Raw genomic sequence first — 23,794 nt, forward strand, 5'->3', positions numbered from 1 at the left:
ACCTGGGCAACCACTGCCTCAGCCTCTGGCTGTAAATTCTATTTAATAGTATACTACCACAGCTGACTGTAAAACAAGTACTTTACAGCTTCCACAGTAATCCTGGTATGAATTGGCCCCCCAGCAAAAAAGGTCTGTCTGTATGTGGGGATGTTATACACACATAAACAAATACATACAACTGTACATAAGATGCTCTTTTTTTTTTTCAGATTCCTTTGCAGCTGAAATCAACAGCCACACTTGGACCAAAAAATGGAGTCTACATTATACTAGAATCTCGCTAAAAGAAAATGTACATCCTGAAAACTTCTGGGATGGGAGCACTTCTTCAGTGACTCACTGGGTATAATGATTTTTCAAAACCTCAGAGACAGGTAGAAGACTAAGTCCCACTGATGGTCAGTAGGTGCTGCCTCAGTGCCCTCCTGTGGGAGGTCCTCCAGTCACTTCTTAAAATTTGATGTGGGCTCCACAGTCTTTTGGTGGTTTTCAAATTGCTGTGGATAGTATCTGTAAAGAAGCATCCCACTTTCACTTGCTTTTCTACATTACATTTCCTTTCACTCATCTTTGAGCATGCTTTTTTCATGCTCAAGTTCAATGAATGGAACAGGTGTTAAGCATAGATTTTAATTTCAATTCATTATCTTACACATCCTTCTCATGCACTTCTAAGTCCCTACTCTAGAAAAAGCCCAAGAGGCACCACAGTTATAGAAGACAACCTGGGATCCAGTACATTGGATTTTATCCTGAACTCTGCTAAAAATCAAGGTGGAATCTCCTGCACAATGCTTAACCTATCCCTGTGTCTGTAAAGTGGAAGGAGTTGCACCTTCTTCATGCTTTTGAAGTGATTTGAAATACGCTTAGATTAACAATGTGCACTTGGCACATTGCATTGACATGATTGAAAAGGAGTTAAGAGTTCCCCCATTTACCAGTTAAGTTCCATTAGCTAAGACCAAAGAAATGAAGTGGCAGCTGTTTTGCTGGTTACTGAACTGCTGTTGGCCAGGTGGAGAAAAGAAGATACAAATTTAATGAAAGCAGGGAAATCAGAGGAAATTTAAGGATATTCAGAAGGTGTTGGTACAACCTCTGCTTCACGGCTTTGAGGCCTTCCCTTTCCAAGCATTGCACTTGGCACCATCCTGGTCTGGCTCATTGACTCAAGGAAATCGAGTGCTACATGCACTAAAGCCAGTGGCAAGGGAGTGGGATCCAGGATCATCAGTCCCAGCGGCTCTGATGATTCCCTATGTGACCTCAGAGCAGATCATGTCCCAAGTGCCTCACTCCACTCCGGAAGGAACTTGTCTGATTGCCAGCTGCAGCAACACCACGGATCCATTCAAGCCGTGTGGCTGTGCATGCGCTTTTTCACAGCCAAAGCAGCAGTGCGCTGTCACACTTCCTGTTCCCTCCATGTTCTTTCCTACTCCTCAACCTGAAAAAAAACCGCATTTCCTTCAGTGGGCACTGCAAACTGGTTGGCTGTAAAACAAAACCATGAGAGAAGATGGTCTCAGTCTCAGGGTCCTTTGTTTTTCTTTTTTCTCTTTTTTTTTTTTTTTTAATTTTTATAAATAGCAAAAATTCTTACCACACCATAAGAATAAGGAAGCACCTTTCAGTTCTTTGCAAGCGTTGACTTTCTTCTTCCTGACATACTCTGGTTGAGGTTTCCTTAGCACCGCTCTTGGTGATATGCACAGGGAAGTGTCATGGCAGCAGTAGGAAGAGACTGACTGCTCAGCTTCACTGCAAGGATTGCTGGAAGGAGCCATCTGCTCACTGATCCCTAGCTGTAGTTTCTCTCCAGCAAGCACCTTTTGCTGCCTTCTTCTCACATGCTGCCTTAACACTGATCAAATTACTGTTTCTTGCTCCTGGAAGATTTTGTCTTTCTCTTTCATGGGATTTTTTTTTTTAAACCAGAACTGTACAGGGAGTAGAGGTGAAGTACTGACCTCGAAGTCGTGGAATTGTTCCTATTTCGATGGAGCATCTCTGGCATGCTAATGAGGTGGCCTGTTACAGACACCGATTATATGAATTACTGATGGAATGATTCTTATTTATTTTAAAAGCAATATAGTGCATATACCCTCATCTCTACACATTATCCGTCATTTTTGCCTCATAAAAGTAGTGTGCTGGCAGCTGATTTACTGTACAGCTTATCCATACAACTGGCAAAAAGTTGGATGGGCCTTGCCTAAAAACATCCCACCTACCTGAATGAGCAGGAAGGTTACTCCAGTCTGAAGTTAGCTGTGACAGGGTTGTTTGTCCCTTCAAATTTTTTTTTTTACTGTTTTTCTTCCTTATATGACTTAACAGGTCATTATGTGCTTCATTTTTGAACAAATGCTCCAAGACTAAATCAAGCTTATGTCTTTCCTCAATACGCTTTTGTATCAACTGTTCTACAGCTTGTCTGAATGCTGTTTGTGTCCTCAGTATTTGTCTGAGAGAGTGCCACTAACGTGTGGAGTGTTGAACAACGCATATTTCAGTGCCTGAAATGAGCACTATTATCCTGAATACCATGTTGACTCCACTGGAAGAAAATGGTGGCTGCAGCTGTGCATCACATTTTACAGACTTAGAAACTACACTACACCAAGAGTGTTTCCCAGCCGCTTCTAAGTTGGACACAGACAGTATGTGTGCGAGTAAACTCGTTTGAGTCTGAGCTAATGTTTTTTTCAACTGTCCCGAAAAGTTTTCTGGTTAGGAAGTATTACCTATTTTCACTTGTCAGTTTGTAGCGGTATGGAATAGAGGAATTATTTTTGCAGCTGTGAGCCAAGCCACATTTTTAGAAGTGCATCATCCCTTATTCTGCATGCAGGCCTAGCGAGTCAGCTTGAGATATAAGACAAAGAAAAAACTGCCAACTTTTCATTACTATAGGAAGAACCCCAAGCCATTTCTTCCTTCTAAACAACAGTCTGTTTAAACAGCAGCTGATAGAGTCACCAGACACTGCAGTCTTCTATTTTACCAGGATACTTAATGATGCTGGCACTCTCCCTGGCGGTGTGGGCTTAGCAGCATACCTATAGAAAGAGCCATGCTGAGGGACTGGCGCCGCTCTAGCCCCCTGGAAGCACAGATTTGCAGAAAACAAGACAGAAGACTGACAACAGCTCTGCAAACCAGAAACTGGTAATATCCTGTTTATCACCACGTGTTTGTGCACCCATATAACACAGTCCCAAACTGATCCTGAGCAGATCTGGCTTTAGTATTCATTAAAAAATACAACTTTTTTTTTGTAATTATGTTTATAGTTGCACCATCAAAATAAACTATATCCTTAAGTTATGGTGACTGTTAGCATTTGTGGTACAGCATGTTTCAATCAACAGCAGTTGTTTCTGAGCAGATGAGAGGAAGAAGGAAGCTGATTTAGAATATTTCTCTCCTCAGAAACAGTAAATGTGTTGTCTTGCATTGCTGAGCTGTGGGTTTGTTTAAAATCGGGCATGTCTGTTTTACAAAAGGGTTTTAGTCATTCTCTGACAGCCAATATGAAGCAAACGCTGTTTGGTAAAGGAAAGCTTCTATTAAAAACATCTTCTGGGACTTTGCAATGATTATGGAAAGCTGTCAGTATAAAGTAGTATTTTTAATGACAGTGCTGAGTTAGAAAGCATTTACAGTTCTGTAGTTTATAAATAGTATTCCCGGAATAATGGAACTGGGTGTTAAAAATTGTTATGCTTGATTGATTGTAAATTTGAACTATCTATTCTTACCTGGCATTAAACTGCAGAATTTCATGCTTCCTGAAATTACCATCTTCTCATTTCCCTTTGTTAAACGATGTTTCTATCTTGGACACAGCTTCACCTAATACCAGACTCTTCTGTGCATTTACAGTAGTGGATATGCTAAAAGAGCTTAAAGTTGATTTACAAACTTTATTTCATTGCTTGGTTCGCACATGCCCACTCTTTGTTCTGTGAAAAGTCTGATGAGCCTCTTAAGATGTTTGCTCCCTGCATCTGGGTGCTATGGCTACTTTCAAGAATCACAGAATCCCAGGTTGGAAGGAACCTCAGGGATCATCTAGGCCGACCTTTCTAGGTAAGAGCACAGTCTAGACAAGTTGGCCCAGCACCCTGTCCAGCTGAGTGTCCAATGTGGTGGAATCAACCACCTCCCTGGGGAGATTATACCAATGGTTGACAGTTCTCACTGTGCAAAATCTCCCTCTCATGTCCAGTTGGAATCTCCCCCAGAGCAACTTGTGTCCATTCCCCCTTGTCCTCTCCATGCAACTCCTTGTAAAAAGGGAGTCTCCATCTTCTTTGTAGCTGCCCCTTAAGTGCTGGTACATGGTGATGAGATCCCCTCTAAGCCTCCTTTTCTCCCAGCCTATCCTCATATGACAGGCTTCCCAGTCCTTTGATCATCTTGGTAGCCCTTCTCTGGATGCTCTCCAGCCTGTCCACATTTTTTTTTTATAGCGGGGACCAGAACTATACACAGTACTCCAGGTGTGGCCTGACAAGCGCTGAGTAGAGTGGGAAGTAGTGAAGAAGGGAGCAGAATCCCCTCAGTTGCTAGGATTTTTGCAAGTAGAGATGAAGCTGTGACCGGACCTGAAATAAGAAGTGCAAGGGAGCTATTTGGGCCCTGGTAAAACAGGTAAGCACCAGTAACCCTGACCATATAAAACAGCAATCCTCCTGCATTTTGTGCTGGAAGAGGTATTCCAAGTAAAGCAGCATTTCTACAACTTTCTCTTGCCCTTTGAGCCAAAGGCAGCGCTGAGCAATGGTTTCTAAGAAGCAAAGTGCAAGTCTTCTCCAAGTCAAGCAGCACTAAGTGCACTACCATAGCTGGTACATACCATCTACCTAGGTTCTTCTTACCCACCACCCCTCATTCGCCAGGCTGCAGGTATCCAAACTGGGTAGTGTACTGCTGCTCCTTTGCTGCCACCACTTATAGACACCCACATCTTACAAAATCTAGGCAGACTATCATGACAACCCGGATTACAGGTAAAACTCATTAAATGGACCGGCGGGTGGGGGGATCAGGGGTTCATAAACAACTGTGCTCCATACTGCACTACTAGCATAACAATGTTGTTTGGCTTCTGCTGGCTTGCCATCTGTCTTGCCAGGATGGACCTGTTATCAAGAAAGGAAACAGCCTTCACAGCTTATCTTTCTCCTCACATGGTGTAGGAGTGAGTGAGAGATTATTACGCTGTTCCTATAGCCAAGAGATAGCTTTCTCACTCAGAAGAAAGGTTCAATATCAGTTTTTGGCTGAAGTTAGAGTTAATGCAAATCAACTCTTTAATCTGTTCATTTCCAAATGCAATCCAAACATCTGCAGCAGGACCCCGGTACTTAACAGCAGCAGCTTTAAGGAAGTTTCCAAGAACTCAGAAATGTAGTGAAACGTATTGGTTTTAGTATTGAGAGAAAACCATTACAAGGAATTAAGTGGTTTGAATACCTATTTATCTACTATGCACAAGAAAGTTACCACTGCTGTTTCAAAAGTGGAAAGCATGGTAACTTTTCTGTGTGTGAATGGAGAAATAAGAGATGACGAAGTAACACAACCAGCCATTTTACTCCACTTATTTTACTTACGCATGCGCGCACACACACTCACACATCCACCCCAAGAACTAAGGTAAAGATTTAAAAAATATTACTAGCCATCAAAAATGTTATTGAAAAATAGCTCAACTTTTTTGCATGAAAAAAATGTTTATTTCAATTTTCTGGCAAAAGATTAACATGACTTTAGCTATTTCAGTCCTTAGCTGAAATGCTGGTAACGTTCAGAGGAAGAAAGGCATACTGCCAGTATTCTCATTTGCCGCGAACATGTAAACGAACATGTGTTTTGTTTTGGCAGAAAAAATCTTATTCTGCACAGGTATGAAGGCTTTCATACATAATGTTACCCTCCTCAATGAACATAGCATTTGCTGACAAGCTCATTTGCTGACATAGGATTTATTGTGTATGTTCTATTACAAATCTTTCAAAAGAAAGAATACAGCCAACTTGCTTTTCCACATCCTGTGTTTTACTGTGTTTAAATACAAATAGGAGTATTTTTCTTCAGATATTGTGCTACTAGTTTTAGAGCTCATATAAAAAGGAGTTCTGCACAGCCTTACTCTAGCTAAACATGGCTAAGCTTCTGGTTCACAGTGCTGAAGTAATAGAGAGTTATCCAGTGTACACCTGTCAGTCATCACCCAGCTGAATTAAAAAGAAGTGCTTCTAGAACACAGGTAGAGATGAGCTGGTTTTGGTCCTATACAATGTATATCTTAAGGCTTTTGCAGTACACTATAACTAGTACTCATTTAGGAGCATTAAAACTGTGATAAAGTATCTGCCTATGCATCAGCAACTTTACTCTCTTAAGAAATACTTGACAGTTCAAGCGTTTTGTCATCTGCATACAATTATGCTGACTACTCAACATTAATAACATCTTTTGCTGGTGTGGTATAACCCCAGCCAGCAACTAAGACCCACACATCTGCTTGCTTGCTCTCCCCCAGTGGGATGGGGGAGAGAATCAGAAGAGTAAAAGTGAGAAAACTTGTGGGTTTAGACAAAGACAGTTTAATAGGTAGAGCAAAAGCCGTGTGCACAAGCAAAGCAAAACAAGGAATTAATTCACTCCTTCCCATGGGCAGGCAGGTGTTCAGCCATCTCCAGGAAAGCAGGGCTCCATCAAAACGCCATCACTCCAAATGTCCTACCCTTCCTTCTTCTTCCCCCAGCTTTACATGCTGAGCATGATGACATATGGTATGGAATATCCCTTTGGTCAGTGGGGGTCAGCTGTCCCGGCTGTGTCCCCTCCCAGCTTCTTGTGCACCCCCAGCCTGCTCGCTGGTGCGGTGAGAGGCAGAAAAGGCCTTGACTCTGTGTAAGCCCTGCTCAGAGGTAATGAAAACATTCCTGTGTTATCAACACTGCGTTCAGCACAAATCCAAAACATAGTCCCATACTAGCTAGTATGGAGAAAATTAACTCTGTCCCAGCCAAAACAATCACAGCTGGGAACAACTGAAATATTCAACTTAATCTTCAGATTTTTAAATCTTCAGCTCAGTGGCTGAAGACCACTCCCAGGTAAGCACATTTTTCCTGCAAGAAAGTCCAAAGACACCTTGATTACACAGGTAACCAGCATATCTCCTGCAATCAAAGGGGCAGTACACCCAAGGGAAGTCAGTCACTCACTGTCCTTCCCAACAGCTGTAAGAGAACCATAAAGTCGCTCCACAAAAAGAAGGTATTGCTAACAAAGCAGTGCAAGCAGTGTATTTCACTCCTAAGTATGATATTCTTAAATGACAGAGCGAGTTGCCTCCTCTTCTTCCCCACCGGCACCTGCCAGCATTCTCTCATTTGTAGGCACAGTGAAAGTCATAAAAAACTTGTGGTCTCACAGACCTAAAATACAGCATTTATCTGACAGAGTAAGTAAGTTAACAGAGTAGCACAGCACCAAGCAACCCTTGCTGTGCTTCATGTCTTTGGTACTTGTTTCGGATGAGAAAATTAACAGGTAAAAATAACTCTCTGTTCCTTTTCAACAAACAAGTTTAATTTTGGAGGCTTTGTTTGTGAAGGTCAAGTAGGGACAAAAACCAGTGCTGCTAAGATTTTATGCAGCGAGTTGCACACAGAGACAAACATGGTACAGTCTCATTTGCAAACACTTGAATGTCTACTGTTACAGGACACATTATTTTTAAAAGCAGGTTTTATAAAATTTTGAGTTAAAAGATAAACAGGTAGAAGGATACAGCCTCTGACCAATGAGCACATGTAAAGACCTATCCTGAAACAATTGTAACTAAATATTGATTAAACTTGTCAGTCATAGCCAATCCTTATGTTACAACCATCTAATAAATGCATAAAAGTCCCTAGTAACGCAGGGAAACATGATACCTGCTAGAAAACAGGAGACAGACATAGGATTTTAAGAATTTTAAGACATCCTTCATGTATTTTTACCCCTTGTTTTCTATTGCACAGAAAGGATAGAGAATAAATGTTTCTGGACACTCACCTACCCAATTACACAACTTCTAAAAATCACTTTTTTTTTCTCTGTATCCACTACTAAAAAAATGTTTGTACCAGCTAAACATAATGATGACAAGTTCTGCTGCTATAGCATTCTTGCCAATGCCTGGTCAATGTATTCTATGAGATACTCTGGATAAATCTGCTGCTTCTCAAAGATGACAAAGATAGAAGGGTTTGAAGAGCTATTCACACAACTGTCATAGAAGTTCTGGTTGTCCTTCAAGGGAGGCCGAACATAAGATGAACTACCAAGCGTGAACTCCCCCACCAGCACCCGTGCCAGAAACATGGTCTTGCAGTGTGAGTCTTCCAAGCAGTAGTTGTCAGAATAAGATGCATCCCTTGCAAAATAGCTTCCTGCAGAAGAGACACCAAGAGAGAGTTGATACGACACCAAAAGTGATGGGAAGGAAGTGAGACAGTGGGAAAGCAAATTCATAAGCAAATCCATTAAGCAGCTCATGAATGACCTTTCCAAAGCCTTTACTTGCCCTGTATGTCCTTCTTAGTGAAAATGACCCCTATGTTTTACCTACACTTTTATTTTTCACATCACACATATTAAAAAGCCACAAAAGTAGTGCTTTAAATGTTAACATACTCCTCAAGAAGATTTCCTCCTGACCCTAGATGTCCACCTTCCCCAATCTCGCCCAACTTCTCCTGACAGAGGCTACTAATTAATATTCATTAGAACATTTCTGAGAGTTAAGCAGTATTCAGTCGAACAGGTGGGTCAGCCTGTCTCTTGGCTATCCCACTTGGTATGTTGATCCTTTCCTGTACACAGGACAATGTAAAGGAATATAATTTGCTAACAAGGCAAAAAGCCTGTAAACAGGATGGCATTTACGTTCCTGGAAAAAAAACCCAAATAATGGCACGTTGCCTTCCCATAGGAGCTTGGAGAAATTGGAACAGAAGTAAGCCTGGACTCCAGAAGAAACAGTCCCTAGAACTGGCCGCTCCTAAGCTTGTCTGTTCTTGCAAGGATAGAGTGGAACATAGAGGCCAAGGCCTTTCAGTACGCCTTAGCTCCAAATGATCATTGCCGAGTCAGCTGTGTTGTCCACATCACCACAAAGATAAGCCCTAGACTGGCTGAGTGCCCTCTTTCTAACTTTACACCTCTGGAGTAACTAGAGAATTTTTTAGCAAGTCTGGGGTTAATGAAAAAGCTAAAAAACCTTTGCCGTAGACTGTCCCATGAAGGCCACAGATCCTCCAGTCAAAGTTTTGATGACAGATGGCATCAATGTATTTTTTACTGGTCCCATGAAACAAAAATCGCTCATCCACATCCTTTCCACCATTGCTCTTCTGCATTTGTTCCTTTTGCCTGCAATAAGAACCACTATCTTTGCAGTTCCACAGTAGCTGTACCCAGACAGGTTCCAGCCATACTAGCACTGAGACAATTTTACACAGAATACTTTCTGAAAATCCTTACGTCAAGGCCTAAACTTCGGAATTGCAGGGTATCTTGCTGTCTAGATGCATATAAACATGCTTTCATTATAAGCAAATGCCTCCAGATATTTAATATGTTAATGTTTCAGTCACTGCCTACTGAGAGGAGAAGAATCTTATCTTTTTTTTAAAAAAAATCATGTTCATAATAAGGCTTTCCCTCAGCGAGTTTTGCATCTAGTTCTGAAGGCTGTTTCAGTTTTGACCAGCTACAAACCAGTGTTTTTTCCAGATGTGACTGATTATCAGGCTTCAAGTCTTCAGTGGAAGGCAGCTGTCTTGGACACAGGCCTAGCACAAGTCAGAACCACTTACTCAGGAGCAAGGATTCCTCCCACAGAGCTCATCTAACTATTCTAAGCTCCATGTCTTGACTGCGGTTTTGTTGGTACCTCTTTATCTACATGTTGATCCTGGCTAGGATTTCAGTTCAGGAGTGGAAGCAGATTCTTAAATACAGCTGCATTTCAGGAATGAGTATGTCTATCTTCAGCATGCAGCTAATTGCAGAAACAACAAACTTCATGCACACATACCAGAGCAGTATGTTACACATACCATTGATACAGTTCCCAGAGAGATGGGTTCTGAACTCTACAAATCCTTTTAATAACTGTTTTGGGCATGGTGCGTTGAAAGTCCACCTTGACTTTCTTGTATTCTTCGGAAGAACTGTCAAGCTCAATCAGCTGTAAGGAAAAGATTAAAAAGCTACTCTCATCTTTTACTAAATCATAACAAAGCCACCCCACCTAGTGCACTACTCAGACCTTTACAGTCTTTTCTGTGAAGCAGAGGTACGAGCAGCAAAAATACTCCTGGAAAAAAGGCAGATTAGAGATCTCAGCTCTGTAAAAGCGAGCTCTTACCTAGGGAACATTAACTCCTGGGGTTTAAGACACCCAGGCTGCTCTCTCACAGGACATTAAAAGGGCTGCATGCTTTTGTGCAGCCACCCAGCCCCTTTTAATATTTAGGCCAAGATACACTTGCATGCATATATCAAACAGTACCTAAATACATAGTAGAAACGAGCACATAAAAAAAGAACAGAGAATTTATGTTGCAGCAAAGAGTACCTCTACATCCATGCTTTTTAAGTCTTTACAGTTTATACTCCCTACAGCCAGTGAACACAAACTGTGCAGCCTGTTATGTTTTTAAATAAATTGAAAAGGCTTTATTGAATCAACCATTTTAGGGAAGAATAGGGACACACTGCCAAAAATCAGTTCCTTACATGACAGTCCTGAGAGCACGCTAAGTTTTCTACTTGCATGTTTTCCCTAGGAACATCAAGAATGTCAACATTAGCCTTCCCTATTTTTTACTAACAATTTCTTGAGGATTTGCATTTTGAAAGTTACTAATTTTCAAGCTTCATATAAGCTCTTTTCTGTAGGTATAGTTACCAGAGTTGACAGAGGTGGTGGTGGAGGCAAGCAGGAAGTCAGCAAAGGTAAACCATGCAGATATTAACTGGGTGTGTTACAAAGGTAAAGAAGTTGACTGCACTGGAGTTATGGCACGTTTTAATAAATGATCCCAGCCTGAACTCTTGCTGATTTCAGCAATCCTCCACAAGTCACACACAGCTCAGGGAGTGGCTACCCTGGAGTTTAGATGCATGATTTATCTCTTATCTCTGATCCTTCACCACATGTTGGACTTCAAAACTACATATCTTGGGCACCAGTAACAGTCTTTCTAATATGGCATTAGCTTCAGGCAAATTTGCGAAGGAAAGGGATAAATAGTAGCAGTGAAAGTCAACGTTGCAATGGTTATACTGCCACCATTTGTTAGTTTAAATTTGGGTCTAATTTCACCTCTAGGTCTTCCCAGTGTGGTGTCAGGCTCAAATTTACCAACACCTCTGTGTGAAATTACATAAAAAACAGTCATCTACAAAGGCACAAAAACCACTGAACTTGTGATGTAACAAACCTGTATGCGACAAAACTTATGGAGAGAAAAAACCAAAAAGCTCCAAACCTTGAATCCCAGTTCAGGCAGCGCAGATTTGTCCCAGTGAGCTGGAATGCCCTTAAACTGCTCTGTATTTTTAAAGCCCCTGTACATTACAAGACATTACAAATAGGTAATTAAAACAAAACAAATCTCTATGTTTTACGTATATATGATACTGAATATTTTTGCCAAGTTTAGGGAGAATGTAGGCAACAACATATTCAGAAATATTTCAAAATTTTCAGTTCAGTACATGAAAATATTTGTTCTCAATCATCATGTCAAGACTTATGGCAGAAAGTAAGATGCCAAATGAGAAAAAAAAATTAGATATACACTGAACTAAACATGAAAGTAGTTCTCTTAGTTGCGAAGAGTTGAATGTATACATAAAAGCTCTGCTACACTGGGGTAGATAAATAAAAATGCATCTAGTATCACATCAGTATGTCAGAAACAGGGTAGATACAGCCCTCTCCTCCACTTCCATTCCAATTTTAATTAGTGTTTTTAGCAGTTCTTTTCTGTGTTGTTTAAGCAAGCACTGTGTGCTGCAAGGGAATGCATAAAAAGCGTTGGCTGTTACATGCAATTAGATAAAACTTCTTCTCTTGCAGACTCCCACCTTTTACTCCACCTTTAACAACTACTACTTTTCTCTCACATTGTCCGGTTGTTCTCAACAGAATTGTTTCTAAACTTGTACTTAGATTTGAAAATTACTGATCTCAGATGTTAGAAAGGGCTAGTATGCATAAACGTTATTGCTTCCATCTATCAGCTGCTCTGAGAGCTCCCTCTAATCAGCCGTTCCCTGCAACACTGCTACATGTTGAATTATCTTCTATGCTTCCACATGTTCTGTGGCCAAGCCGAAACTTCCTTCACCCCTCAAAGCTCTCGAGCTGCTTGAAAACTGTTGGCCAGGCCGCACTACTGCCCTAGATAGATGATGTTGTAGGAAAGGTATGTCCCTTCCCCCCTCAATTTCTTTTACTATTGCCTTAACAGCTACTCCTTCACTTTATTTACACCCCTGGAAGACACTGCATTCACAATGCACTAAGTCCAACACCACAGAATGAGCAGTTGCAGTTTACCTGGCTCTTGTCTTTTCCACCTCTGTCTGAGAGACAAATTTAGGTCTTCTGCAAATCGCTCTCTCTGTTGTGTAGCGAAGGTTTTTCTGAATCATGGCTGGGGGGAAAGAAAACAAAACAAAACAAAAAAACACAACCCTGAACAATCAGAAATATATTTTAGAAAGCTTTCACACTGCAGCAAAACTTGCCCCAAAGTTGTTTCATCAAAAACGTTAACAAAAAGCCACTGAGCTTTTTTTCTTGCTATGTAAAGGGAAGTCAGAGCAGGATGTGGAATCCATGGTTTATCTGTATAACTCACCAAGAAACAATGCAGTTTCTGTTTAGCTCTTAACTTCAGAAAGAACGATAGACACTAGTAGCTATTCTCCCTTCGTTGTTCCATCAGCCGCACTTAACTGAAAAGGATCATTGTAAAATAAGTATCTACTTTTGCTCCATGGATTGCATCCCCTCCTCAATTTGCAATAAGATACTGTTTTCCTACACGTAGTTGTAGATTTCAAACCCTATAAACACAACCTAACAGCTATGACAGGCCATTCATTTTTACATTTTTACAAGTCACAGCAACCTGAATTTTAGAGACATTCTTTCTGGATCTTGGAACCTCTGTAGCTACTGCCACAGTATTCCAGCAACAAAGACTCAGTAACAGCCAGGAGAATGAAACTTCACCTTCAGGGAGAGACACAAGAAGAAAGCAAACAAACAGAAGAAAATCTCTTGGCACCACCAAGCCTAGAAACTTAAGTTTTGGAAGACCTTGACATTGCATATGTTTGTCTAAGTTACTAAAAAAGCCCAAACCTTAGAAGAGGGATTGATTTACTATGCAATTTTCCCTTCTAAGCCAGAAAAGTTTCCCCAGCCTATAGAGAAGATTAAAGCATTGCTTTCAATTGAATCACAAACAACATACCACATGCCTTTCCTTGCTGTATTTGTTTTTTCTTTTTTTCCATGAGGAATGGGATAGTAATGGAGAGTTAGATCAAAGGTAACTACAACAAAATGACAGTCTAGGCAGGCTGATTCCCACCACTACTGTTCCCCATGACTTTTGAAAAGGATACCTGGAAAGGCAACAGCTCAGAAAGGACAATGCCATCACAAATGGCTTAAGTTTACTGAACTCTTGGGAAACAACATCGTCCTACTTTGATGTAGTCAAGGTATTTCCTCAGCCTTTCCAGACAGGCAGAGCTATGAAAAGAAGACAGCTATTGTTGCAGTTTCGGCTGGTGTAGAGTTAATTTTCCTCCTAGTAGCTGGTATAGTGCTATGTTTTGGATTTAGCATCAGAACAATGTGATAACACACTGATGTTTTAGTTGTTGCTAAGCAGTGTTTATAAGAAGTCAAGGACTTCTCAGCTTTCCATGCTCTGCCAGCGAGGAGGTGCACAACAGGCTAAGAGGCAGCATAGCCAGGACAGCTGACCCAAACTGGCCAAAGGGATATTCTATAGCATATGACATCATGCCTAGTATATAAGCTGGGGGAAGTTGCCTGGGGGGCAGCAATCATTGCTTAGGGACTGGCTGGGCATCAGTTGGTGGGTGGTGAGCAGTTGGATCACTTGTTTTTTTCCTGGGTTTTGTTCCTCTTTTGTTGTTTACATTCTCATTACAATGTTTATGTTTATTATTATTTTATTTCAATTATTGAACTGTTCTTATCTCAACCCAGAAGTTTTCTCACTTTTATCCTTCTAATTCTTCCCCCCTGCACCGGGTGGCAGTGAGCAAGTGGCTGTGTGGTGCTTAGTTGCCAGCCAGGGTTAAACCACAACAGTTACACAAATTTTGCAATGCTAAGGACGGTCTGGACCCTACACCTTGCCAAGTATTCATTTTCCTGCAAGGCAGTGATTAAAGCAAACCAGAAGCTGGCTTGCCAAGTCTTCCAGAAGTTTCTCACCATTTGTTTGTGTTGGTGCTAGCATCAATGGCCATGTCACACTTGGACTTGCTGGCAGACATTTTGAAACCTAGCACAAGAACTTCGCAAAAATAAAAGGTTTGGAAGAATAGGAATGCCACTTTGTTTATGTGAACAGCTGTTATTCTGAGAATTTCACAGAAGCTCTGTCTCTGTAAGCTTTGCAGTTTGAAGTTCAAATTTCTCTCTCCTATCTCATGTAGTAATGTAGTTTAGAACCACAAAATACCTGAAAGGGAGGGAGGGAGGAAACAAAACAAAACAAAAAAAACCCAAAGCAAATGGACATACCTCCAAAATTGAGTTCATATTCATGTTTTCCAGCTTTGAAGTTCAGCTTTGGAGAACTTTTGGCTATATAAGCTTTCTCCAGGTCATCACTGGAGATAGTGGCAGCTATGTGATTATTATCCTGTCAGGACAAAATCAGAGAAAAAAATAGTCTCCTGGTCTGTTATATACAAGTAAGTTTAAAAATCAACAACTGTCATATGGTATGGTGGCTGCAGTATGTATCAGCTTTTGTGCATGACAGTGGTTTTCAGGCAAAAGCCATATATTAAGCAGATGAAACTGCCACTAAAACAAACCAGGAAGTGTTCTGAAGCCTAAACTTACCTTGCAAGGTGCATGCAGTGAACACAACTACTGAGATCGCATATTTACCAACTAGACCTTAGCGAAGATGCAGAGTATTACTGGAGCCTCAGAAAAGGAAGGTTTAGTCGGGAGCAATGAAACAAATGTATTCATGTGATCCTACCTGACATGGCTCACTGAAGAATTATCTGTTATATTTGTGACTCACCAGTGAGCACTCCCCTACCTGAACCAATCAAATTTGCAGGGAAAAGATCCCATTAGGCCTCTAAAGTCCATCTGTACAGTATAAGAGGGAAGGAGGAAGAGAGGGAGGATATAAGCTCTGTGTACTTTTCAGTAGTTCTACACTTTTAACACAGAATTGAGAGTCTCCCCATTTCTCCACACTTACCTTTTTTCCATACTCCTGCCACAGGCCATATTCATCTTTCCAGTACCAGATCCACTCTGTTGTAAGAATGAAGTGAGGGGGTTTGGTCACAGAGGAAGCTGTAGAAAGTCGTCTAACCTTTTCAAACCCAGAGCACATATTCAGAAAACAGATACATGACAAGACAGAGCCACTTTCAGTAACACCATTATTAAATCTATAAAAAAAAAAGGAGAAAAAAATCAGAACTGTGTGTGAAGCTTTACACATAGGTTCAGAAGCCCACCACAAATTTGCAAAGACAACATCACTCAAAAGCAGAACACAAACCTGTAGTTTCCACAACAATCTCTCCTCTGTCTTGCACTTGTACGTATTTTGCATTACAGTATTACGCCTCACATTGGTCCCATGTGCAGTAACCATTATCAGCTCGTAAATCAGCGAGTTAGATAAGATGAACAGAAACAGTGGAAAATGTACACTGCCTTCTTCTTGCTAACCAACTATATTCTAAACATAACACTGTCATAACTTAAGTATGGCTTCAAAGAGCCGCTAACGTAACATAAGAGGGCTACGTAAATTCTCCAGCATGGGACACAGCATACTGATATGAGCCCCTTCCAATACCCTCTTTATTCTACATAACCAGTTCCAAACTCTTAAAGGTATTTCCATACTCTTAATGGTTTTCTGCACCCAAGAGTATCTCTCTCTAGGTACACAAGGTATTCTACTAGTTTCACAATATGGACTGGGAAAAAGGGGCAGGAGGGACAAATATCATGCTACCTTTCCATATTCCATCTGGAAAGGTGAAAGAAAAGGTTACTTCTAACCATGGGGTCAAGCTGTGTATTGCCAAGCTCTAATCAAAGACAGATTCCCACAAGTACTTGTGATAAAATCACCATTCTCTGCAGTTTTCCAGCCATTCTTAGTGGGGACTAAGACTTCCTATGGTAGCAGCAGTATGAGGTATTCATACATTTTTCCACAGCAAAGAATACTAGAATCTATGGGTCAGTCACATACAATAACTGCGGTGGATTGACCCTGGCCAGCAACCAAGTGCCCACACAGCTGCTCATTCATTCTTCCTCCCCTCCTTTGCACAAAGGGTAGAAAATAGGAAGGGCAAAAGCTAGAAAAGTTGTGTGTCAATATAAAGGCAGTTCAATAGGTGAAGAAGGGTGTGTGGAGCGGGGTGTGTGTGTGTGTAAATAAACAAATAAATAAATAATGCAAAGCAAATTGCTCACCACCTCCCACAGGAAGTCTAATGCCAGCCAGCCTCCAAATAGCTGCCACCTGAGAAACCAAAACCCCAACCCTCCTCTTCCTCTGCCCTAGGTTTTACTGTGGAGTATGACATTATATGGTATGGGAGATCCCTTTGGTCAATTCAGGTCAGCTGTCCTGGCTGATCCTCTCCCAACCCCTTGCCCACCCCCAGCCTACCTGCTGCGGGTAGAGAGGGAAGAGCAGGGCAGAGTGGGAAAAAGAGAAAGCCTTGACTCTGCACAAGCACTGCTCAGCAACAGCTAAAACACTGGTGCATTATCAGTACTGTTTTAGTCACAAATCCAGAACACAGCACTACATGGGCTGCTATGAAGAAAGTTAACTCCATCCCAGCCAAACCCAGTATGGTAACACAGAGGGTCCTATACAGACTCCAGGTGTAAGTCACAGTGGATGAGATCTCCAGCAACAGCATATCAGCAAAGTGAGGTCAGTAGAAGAATAATGAATTAAGCTACTTATGTAATGGCTGCAATAGAATCGTAGCAATTTATAGCCACTAAGGGCCTGGTTCAATATAGCAAACTCCAAACATAATTAGATTTTAGAAGAGTTTATACCTGGTGTTACTAGGGTCACAATATGCTTTTTCTATTTCTTCCATATTCTTCAAGTCCTTCCAGGTATTACCATCAGAGATCTGCCATCTGTATGGCAAATGAAAATGAGTTCTGATACACTTATCTATAAAAGTTAAAAAAAAAAAAAGAAAAAAGCAAGAGATGCATTATTTTTACAGGCTATGAGAAAAAACTCCAACATTTCAGGAATGTACACCTAGCTGGTGAAAGTGTCAAATGCGTAGGTATGGGAAGTTTTCACCTATAGGATCATTACAAGCAATAGTTCAGAATTTTTCAGCGTTGAGCAAGCAAAAAATCAATTTTTGAGCTTAGGCAGAAGTTCAGTTTCCCTACCTACTAGGTTCTTTTTGTGCATCTAAATTGCTAGCAGGAGCTCAGTGGTGAAGGACTGTTCTGTCTTTCCAGTTTCAGAGACAAAAATTTACAATGAATCATGATCACAAGTCACAAGAAGCCATTATATCATATATAGAATAAGAGCGTAGACTCAAATATCTATGCTTAAACACTTAGTCCCAAAGTTGTATTATTGAGGGGGGAAAAGAAAAAAAAAAACAGACCAAACAAAACCAAATAGCGCTTAGTTTTAGGATAGGAGGTACCTCACATTTAGAGACTTCAAGAAGTCTCTAAGGGTCCAGGCCTCAGCAGGAACAAGAGTAGTGTTAGCAGTGGCCCAGGTATCACAAGTGTTACTCAGAAATCTTTCGAAGAGTCAGTATGCAGTCACTCCTCAACAGGAGGAAAGATCACATCACCAGTACACATATGCATAAACTTGAGGCTAGCTTTCATAGTAGAACAACAGGCAACTTAACTACAGGGAAAGTCAGGGAGACCACACCACACAGTTCATGTGAGAAGGTGTGCTGTACATCAGGGAGCTATTACAGTTCAAGAACATCAAGAAGGAAAAGGATGGCAAAAGGACAACAAGCAAGCTGGCACAGCAGCCTTTTTCCTGGACAAGCTGGAACATTTTGAAAGGAAGACAGCTCAGACAGATGGAACACAAGAGTGCTAGAAGAAACAAGGAAGAGTGTAGAATTCCGAGTATCTTTTGCCCCATTTCCGAATAGCTATCATTCAGCACTCCCTTAGGTGAACACAAGTGGAGTAGCCAATCTCCAACACAGGCAGATATTATACATTTCAGAGTAAAACAAAACAGCTCCTTTGTTTGGTATACCAGGTAGGTCAAACACTTTCCTACCAGCACTCCAGGTGACAATGACGTTTAACTAAAGATAAACATAAGCTCTGAAGTTTCCCCTTTCTATGAAACTTTCACACTTTCATTTTCTCTTTATGACAAAACGAAAATTTACTTGACTCGCTATAGTCACAACCTACCTTTAAAGCCACAATTTCTGTACAGATGATATAAACATATCTGTGCCAATTCGTCATCATTTGTAGTCAAGGACTCTCGGCTAGAACTGTGTTTTCTCTCTAGAGGGGGAAATTATAAGACTAATTAATACACTTTGTTTCAACAAGCCCACTTAAAAGTACACCTATGGGTAGAGAAGATGCCTAAAAACAGTGTTTTTAACTACATAACTGTAGTCAGCTCCAGAAAGACACTGAAGTCTTTGATAACCTTGTATACTCAAAAGTCCTATCCCTTCATCCACCCTTTCTGGACCTCCTGTTACTGCTAAATTCCTCAGATACAGTTCTTAGTTATCTACCCTTGTTTATGTTTTTTTACCAAGAAAAAAAATATAGATCTCCCTATTTCCAGTTCCTGTTATGATTTTCTAACCCCAAATTAAAAATTTTTATAATACCAAGCACTTTATTTCTCAGGAACCCATAATGCCTTGTGTCTTCACCTGGCAAGACACAAATCTCTGTCAATGAGATAGGTGCAAGGTCCCTCCTAAAAGACACATCAAGATGTGAATTCAGTTTTCTTTTTCCTAATGACATCTGTGAGAATGTTACATTCACTATAGTGACTCTTCTTCTGGTGTTTTCAAAAGATTATATAATTTACCTTTGCATGGTGAAGACTTGACATCTTCTATGTCATACACACTCCTGTTGCCATTTTTTATGTCATACATATTCCTATAAATGGAGGGTAGTTTCTCAATAATGTTTGAGCTTATTCCCTGTCTCTCCAGTTTCTCATAACATTCTGACTTCAGTAAGTCATGGGATCGCTTGCAGCCGCTGCCAAATCTGCACTGTCCCCGCAAAAAGTACTGGCAAACATGCAGTTTGGTACACATCTTTTTGTAGGTACAAGATCCATAAGGTCCATCACCTTTGTTATAATACAAGCAGACCTTGGGTAGAGGGAAAAAAAACAGTATTTAAAGATTAAATTACAATGTGCTCATATAGACTGTTTGAATTCACGATTTTTAGTTTTTTACAGCTACGTGTCCACATTTGTATTTTAAAGACTTACACAAGTTTCTTCTTCCTTGTTGTTTTCCAAATGACTACTTGTTAGCTTTTCCTTTTCCCTGCTAACATCTAGAAAGATCTTTCAAGAGACAGCCACCATCTTACAGACATTCTCAAGCATATGGGATTTTGTTCTAATTCACACAAATGTAGGAACATGGATTTTATTGTGTCACTACCCGAACTCTTTGGTTTTCTAGTTTTGGAATAGTGAACTTTTTTGACCTGAATTTGATGGTACGAGGTATTGGATATGGCTGGGATGGAGTTACCTTTCTTCATAGCGGACCATACTCCGCTATGTTTTGGATTTGTGACCAAAACAGTGTTGATAACACACCAGTGTTTCAGCTACTGCTGAGCAGTGCTCACAGTGTCAAGGCTTCCTCTTTTTCTCCACTCTGGCCCTCCCATCCAGGTAGGCTGGGGGTGGGCAAGAAGCTGAGAGAGGACACTGCTAGCCCAAACTGGCCAAAGGGATATTCCACGCCATATAATATCAAGCTTCAAAATGGGGGGGGGGGGGGGGGGCAGGGCTGGGAAGGGGTGTGTGTAAGGATGAGGGAGTGGGTCCTTCTTACAAGGTTGCCCTTGATCAGAGATTTTCTGGGCAATGGTTTGCTTGTGGGAGGTGGTGACTAACTTAACTTCCTTTGCAACACTTGTGTTCTTCCCCCTTCCACTCCTTGTGAAACTGTCTTTATCTCCATCCACAAGTTTTGTCACTTCCTTTCTTCTTGTTTTCTCTCACCTGTCCTGCTAGGGGCATGGTAGAAGGGAGTGAGTGAGGGGCTGTGCGAGTGCTTATCTGCCAGTTGGGGTCAATCCAGCACAGATGAGAACAGAAGATGCAGATTTGAAGTTTTAGATTTGCATTATGCAACTTAAACTGACACCTAACATCTCCAGCCAGCATCATCAAGCCTTGCCACTTTGTGATGCTCACTGGAATGCAAGGCTAAGAAACTGCCACAGTACTACTCACCTCTGGTAAGAGGGAAGGGTCATTTTGAAGCAGAAGCTGGCGAAGTTCATCGCTGTTTAACTTCTCAAGTCCATTTTGTTTTAGAACATAGAGATTGTGGTCTGAGTGGAAGTTGTGAACAAACTTGCATTCCTTCCTACATGTTCAGAAACCCAAGTGCAGAATGAGCACAACAGACTAGCACTGTTTTGCTACCCCGTTGGTATTACACTAAACAGTTTAAAAAGCACAAGAAATCAGCTAGTTTCAGAAAAAGCTGCAGCACTCATTTATAAAGCAATGATGTGATTTGCTAAGCAGATTACCTAATTACTCTGAAGATAACTGCCATGCTGTTTCTGATTTAGAGTCGTTACAGCATTAGCGTAGCCTGCCGATATCGGCATTTTTGACCCACAGCTCACCACCATGTGTGAGAACGCACCAAAACACCACGGTAACGCTCCCTGCCACTGAAGTCAGTGGCACATCCCCCAACTTCAGCAGCACAGTGTGCCCAGATTTGCTGCGTGCGGGAGAGTGTGCGGGGAGGGGGCAAAGCTTTTACCGTCGCAGGGGCCCTGGCGGGGGGGAAGCGCCAGCCCGAGGGGCGGTGAGCTGGGGAGGCGGCACTGCAAACCAAAGTCTGTCAAACAACTGCCCGTGTCTCTCTCCTTTAGAAACTAAAAAGGGGGAAAAGGGAGCATTTCCGACACAGAAAAGAGAAGCGAGGCCTTTACAGAAGCCTCCTTTCACTGACGGGGGCGCCAGGCCGAGCCACCCGAGGCCGAGCCCCCTCACCCCGGAGGACAAGCCGGCTCCAGGCCCAAGCCCTCGGCCGCCACCCGCCCGCACCAGGAGAGGCGGAAGCGGCCGCAGCCCCCACCCGGCGACACCACGGCTCATGAAAGACACAGACTTTTCCCTCCAAAACACTTCTTTTTCTCAGAAACGCGTTTGCTGAGCGCTGCCAAAGCCCCGGTCCCCGAGGGGAAAGGGGGCTCCGCGGACGGCAACGGCGACCGGGGTCAAGGAGCAGCACAAGATGCCCGGGCAAGCGGCCCCCCGCGGGGCCCGGCCCCGCCTGCCCGCCCCGGGCAGCGCTGGTGGGCGGGGGTGCCCCCGCCGGCAGCCCCGGGCCGCCCCACGCCCCTCACCTCGCCTGCTGGTTGCGGCACAGCCCCTTCAGGTGGAACTTGCAGAGGTGCAGCCGCCCGCACTGCCCCTCGCAGCCCGCGCCGTACTCCTGGCACAGCCGTACGGGGCTGGTGGCCACCACCACCACCACACCCCCCCCCGCCGCCGCCGCCTCGCCGGGCCGCCGCACCAGCGTGAAGCGCTGCGCGTCCCGCAGCACCAGCGCCAGCTGCTCCTCCGTGGGCCGGCCCGGAATCCGCTGCCGGAGCTCGCTCTGCTCCAGGCAGCCGCCGCTAGCGCACAGCACCCGCAGCGCTTGGGTGGCGAACGCCATGGCCGCGCCGCGGCTGCCGGCGCCGGGCGGCCCCACCCGGGGACGCTCCAGCCCCCGGGGCGAGGAAACGAAAACGAAACCAGCAGCGAACGGGATGGGCGGGTGGTGCCGGCCCTGGGAGGGGTCGAGGGCGGAGCGGGGGGCGTCTCCCTCCCGGCCCTCCTGCCCCGTCGCGGTGACGCGGCCCGTTCCCGCCCCGTCCCGGGCGGGGGCTGCCCCCAGGCGGCGGGGCTGGGCCGGGCCGGGCCGCGCCGCACCGCACTGCCCCGCCCCGGCCGGAGGGGACGGTCCTGAGGGAGGGCCCGGCGCCGAGCGCTTGGGGTGCCCACGCTGCCCGCAAGGCCGGGATCTCCCTGCGCCTGCTGAGGCGCTCCCAGAAACCCACGGTCACCCAAAAGTCTTTGATATCTCTTCAGCGGAGTTTGGGGTGTGGTTTATTCTCTGAGGTTTTTTACACCTGACTGGAGGGAGAGAGTGAGGCATATGCAGTGGTGCTGCCTGAGGGCCTTTCGACTCCCTCTTCCTTCTGATTTTTGGTATTTATATTGGCCATTTTAAACGAAATTCGACCAAAAAGGGTGACAGCTGTAAACTCACGCCTCTCCTATAGGAATAAGTGGTCCAGGGGAGAAGAGAGACTGCTCCCAAGTATCCTTTGCCACCTTCAGTTACAGCAAGAAGGCTAGTGTGAGAATTGAACTGCTGTTAGGCTCCAGAAAAACTTCTCAGTTAAGGTTTTGGACTTCTGTCGGTTCCATGACGACACTTGCACTGCAGCCACGGCACCAGCCCATGGCCAAGCTATGTGCTCACCCTCTGGGTGCTCACAAGCTCCTTAGAAGGGGGACCACCTTTTCAGTCTTTTAAGTGCCTTCCTCTTTGGGTCATTTCATCGCTCCTGGTGCTGCATCATGTTGTCTCAGAGGCATGCTTTAAATGATGGTAAAACAATTAAGTAAAATACCATTATTTAAGTCGGACTGGCAGCAGTAGGCATGGGGACTGTTAAAGCAGATGGTGATTCTCATTGAACAAGAATCCTGCCTGCTTCCTTCTTTTGCCACTCAGGTTCTGTTGCGCCTTTCCCCTTGTCGTGTCTTATTTCCTGCTTGCCATGTGAGATCAGGAAGGGAGTGACAAAATGAGAAGCTAGACAAGTACATTGAACAGAAGAACAGCTATACTAGGTCACTTAGAGGTTCATATAGATCTGTAGCCTGCCTCCAACAGGCCATCAACAGATGCCTAGGAGGCAATGTGAGAGGCTGGTGGGTTACTGTCTTTCATCCCTCCCTTCCAGGGTCCACTGATTAGATTTCCTGAAACACAGGAAAAGTGCTATTCACTTTCTTGGTTCAATTTCTGATTTTATATCCATTGATCATATAGCCCTTTGTTGTGTCTTTTCCAAAAGGAAAAGTTTTGGTCTATTTTAGTCTTTTGTTATACGGAAGTAATTCCATAGCTTTGG

General features: G+C 43.1%; 2 protein-coding genes across 9 annotated transcripts in view; one reads left to right on the top strand and one right to left on the bottom strand.

Annotated features, from left to right (window-relative positions):
• The window catches only part of TBXAS1 (thromboxane A synthase 1), a 246,768-nt gene extending 242,959 nt beyond the window's left edge, over positions 1-3,809 (top strand). For all 8 annotated transcript variants that reach the window (XM_075074660.1, XM_075074670.1, XM_075074718.1 and 5 more), the window contains one exon: positions 213-3,809. In XM_075074660.1, the coding sequence (XP_074930761.1) occupies positions 213-287 (75 nt within the window). In that variant the 3' untranslated portion in view covers positions 288-3,809. The remainder of the gene's footprint in view (positions 1-212) is intronic.
• A 2,180-nt stretch (positions 3,810-5,989) lies between these two features.
• Positions 5,990-22,453, bottom strand: LOC142048087 (protein mono-ADP-ribosyltransferase PARP12-like). Its single transcript, XM_075074646.1, has 12 exons — positions 22,010-22,453; positions 20,874-21,009; positions 19,470-19,764; positions 18,821-18,919; positions 17,444-17,567; positions 15,597-15,792; positions 14,894-15,014; positions 12,656-12,752; positions 11,580-11,658; positions 10,143-10,273; positions 9,302-9,453; positions 5,990-8,471 (listed from the first exon to the last, which is right to left on the bottom strand). The coding sequence occupies exons 1-12, from the start codon at positions 22,321-22,323 to the stop codon at positions 8,197-8,199; spliced, it is 2,019 nt and encodes a 672-aa protein (XP_074930747.1). The 5' UTR covers positions 22,324-22,453; the 3' UTR covers positions 5,990-8,196.
• Between the last annotated feature and the right edge of the window lie 1,341 nt (positions 22,454-23,794).

Source organism: Phalacrocorax aristotelis, chromosome 1 (genome assembly GCF_949628215.1).
Source record: "Phalacrocorax aristotelis chromosome 1, bGulAri2.1, whole genome shotgun sequence".
Taxonomy (NCBI): Eukaryota; Metazoa; Chordata; class Aves; order Suliformes; family Phalacrocoracidae; genus Phalacrocorax; species Phalacrocorax aristotelis.